The 1,621-nt window shown below is 62.3% G+C and overlaps 1 protein-coding gene across 1 annotated transcript in view; it reads left to right on the top strand.

Annotated features, from left to right (window-relative positions):
- Window positions 1–1,117: 1,117 nt before the first annotated feature.
- The window catches only part of ABCG1 (ATP binding cassette subfamily G member 1), a gene marked incomplete at both ends in the record, with an annotated part of 14,020 nt that continues 13,516 nt past the window's right edge, over window positions 1,118–1,621 (top strand). Inside the window, one exon of the mRNA XM_079549319.1 lies at window positions 1,118–1,571. Within this exon, the coding sequence (XP_079405445.1) occupies window positions 1,118–1,571 (454 nt within the window). The remainder of the gene's footprint in view (window positions 1,572–1,621) is intronic.

Below are 1,621 nucleotides of genomic sequence, written 5' to 3'. Positions count from 1 at the left end.
CTCCACAAGCATTGCCACGGCGAGTGGCACTGTTGGCTCTGGGTCTCCAGTGCCCAGCTCGGCATCTGCCAGTGACTCTTCTTCGCTGGCGGGCTCCCCACCTCTGCCATCCAGCAGCACGCCAAGCAGCAGCCGTGAAAACACTGAAGCTGGGCAGAACAGGACATCGCAGCCTTCTACAGCGGAACATCCCCTACTCCAGCGTCCTCTGCTGCTATTGCTGGGGCTGGAACTGTGCAGCCCACAACAGCTCAGGGGCAGGCCACGGCTCAGACTGCATCCACACCACAGGTCACTGGCAGCCCGTTGCCTTCCCCAGCTCCAACGTCAGCTCTGAGCAAAGCCACCACTCATGCTAGCACAGGTGCAATTCCAACGGCAGCCCACCTGAGTGGCACGACGGCTGACCTGCAGGACCAGACATCCAGTTTCCTCTTGACAACATCTTCGACGGCTGCGTCCCTGGCCACGACAGACGGCAGAGGAGCGCAGACGGAGCACAACCCCACGATGCTGTCTGGGACCGGGAGCTCACCGGGGGTATCTGGCGGTAGCCAGGCCACCAGTGCCGCCTCCACAACACTGGAGCCTGGCACAAGCTCCACAAGCATTGCCACGGCGAGTGGCACTGTTGGCTCTGGGTCTCCAGTGCCCAGCTCGGCATCTGCCAGTGACTCTTCTTCGCTGGCGGGCTCCCCACCTCTGCCATCCAGCAGCACGCCAAGCAGCAGCCGTGGAAAAACACTGAAGCTGGGCAGAACAGGACATCGCAGCCTTCTACAGCGGAAACATCCCCTACTCCAGCGTCCTCTGCTGCTATTGCTGGGGCTGGAACTGTGCAGCCCACAACAGCGCAACCACAGGGGCAGGCCACGGCTCAGACTGCATCCACACCACAGGTCACTGGCAGCCCGTTGCCTTCCCAGCTCCAACGTCAGCTCTGAGCAAAGCCACCACTCATGCTAGCACAGGTGCAATTCCAACGGCAGCCCACCTGAGTGGCACGACGGCTGACCTGCAGGACCAGACATCCAGTTTCCTCTTGACAACATCTTCGACGGCTGCGTCCCTGGCCACGACAGACGGCAGAGGAGCGCAGACGGAGCACAACCCCACGATGCTGTCTGGGACCGGGAGCTCACCGGGGGTATCTGGCGGTAGCCAGGCCACCAGTGCCGCCTCCACAACACTGGAGCCTGGCACAAGCTCCACAAGCATTGCCACGGCGAGTGGCACTGTTGGCTCTGGGTCTCCAGTGCCCAGCTCGGCATCTGCCAGTGGCTCTTCTTCGCTGGCGGGCTCCCCACCTCTGCCATCCAGCAGCACGCCAAGCAGCAGCCGTGAAAACACTGAAGCTGGGCAGACCACGACATCGCAGCCTTCTACAGCGGAAACATCCCCTAGTCCAGCGTCCTCTGCTGCTATTGCTGGGGCTGGAACTGTGCAGCCCACAACAGCTCAGGGGCAGGCCACGGCTCAGACTGCATCCACACCACAGGTCACTGGCAGCCCGTTGCCTTCCCCAGCTCCAACGTCAGCTCTGAGCAAAGCCACCACTCATGCTAGCACAGGTGCAATTCCAACGGCAGCCCACCTGAGTGGCACGACGGCTGACCTGCAG

The sequence above is a fragment of the Tetrao urogallus genome (assembly GCF_951394365.1).
Source record: "Tetrao urogallus genome assembly, chromosome: 1".
Taxonomy (NCBI): domain Eukaryota; kingdom Metazoa; phylum Chordata; class Aves; order Galliformes; family Phasianidae; genus Tetrao; species Tetrao urogallus.
The sequence above is the reverse complement of the archived record's forward strand: the minus strand, read 5'-3'. Positions and strand labels throughout refer to the sequence as shown.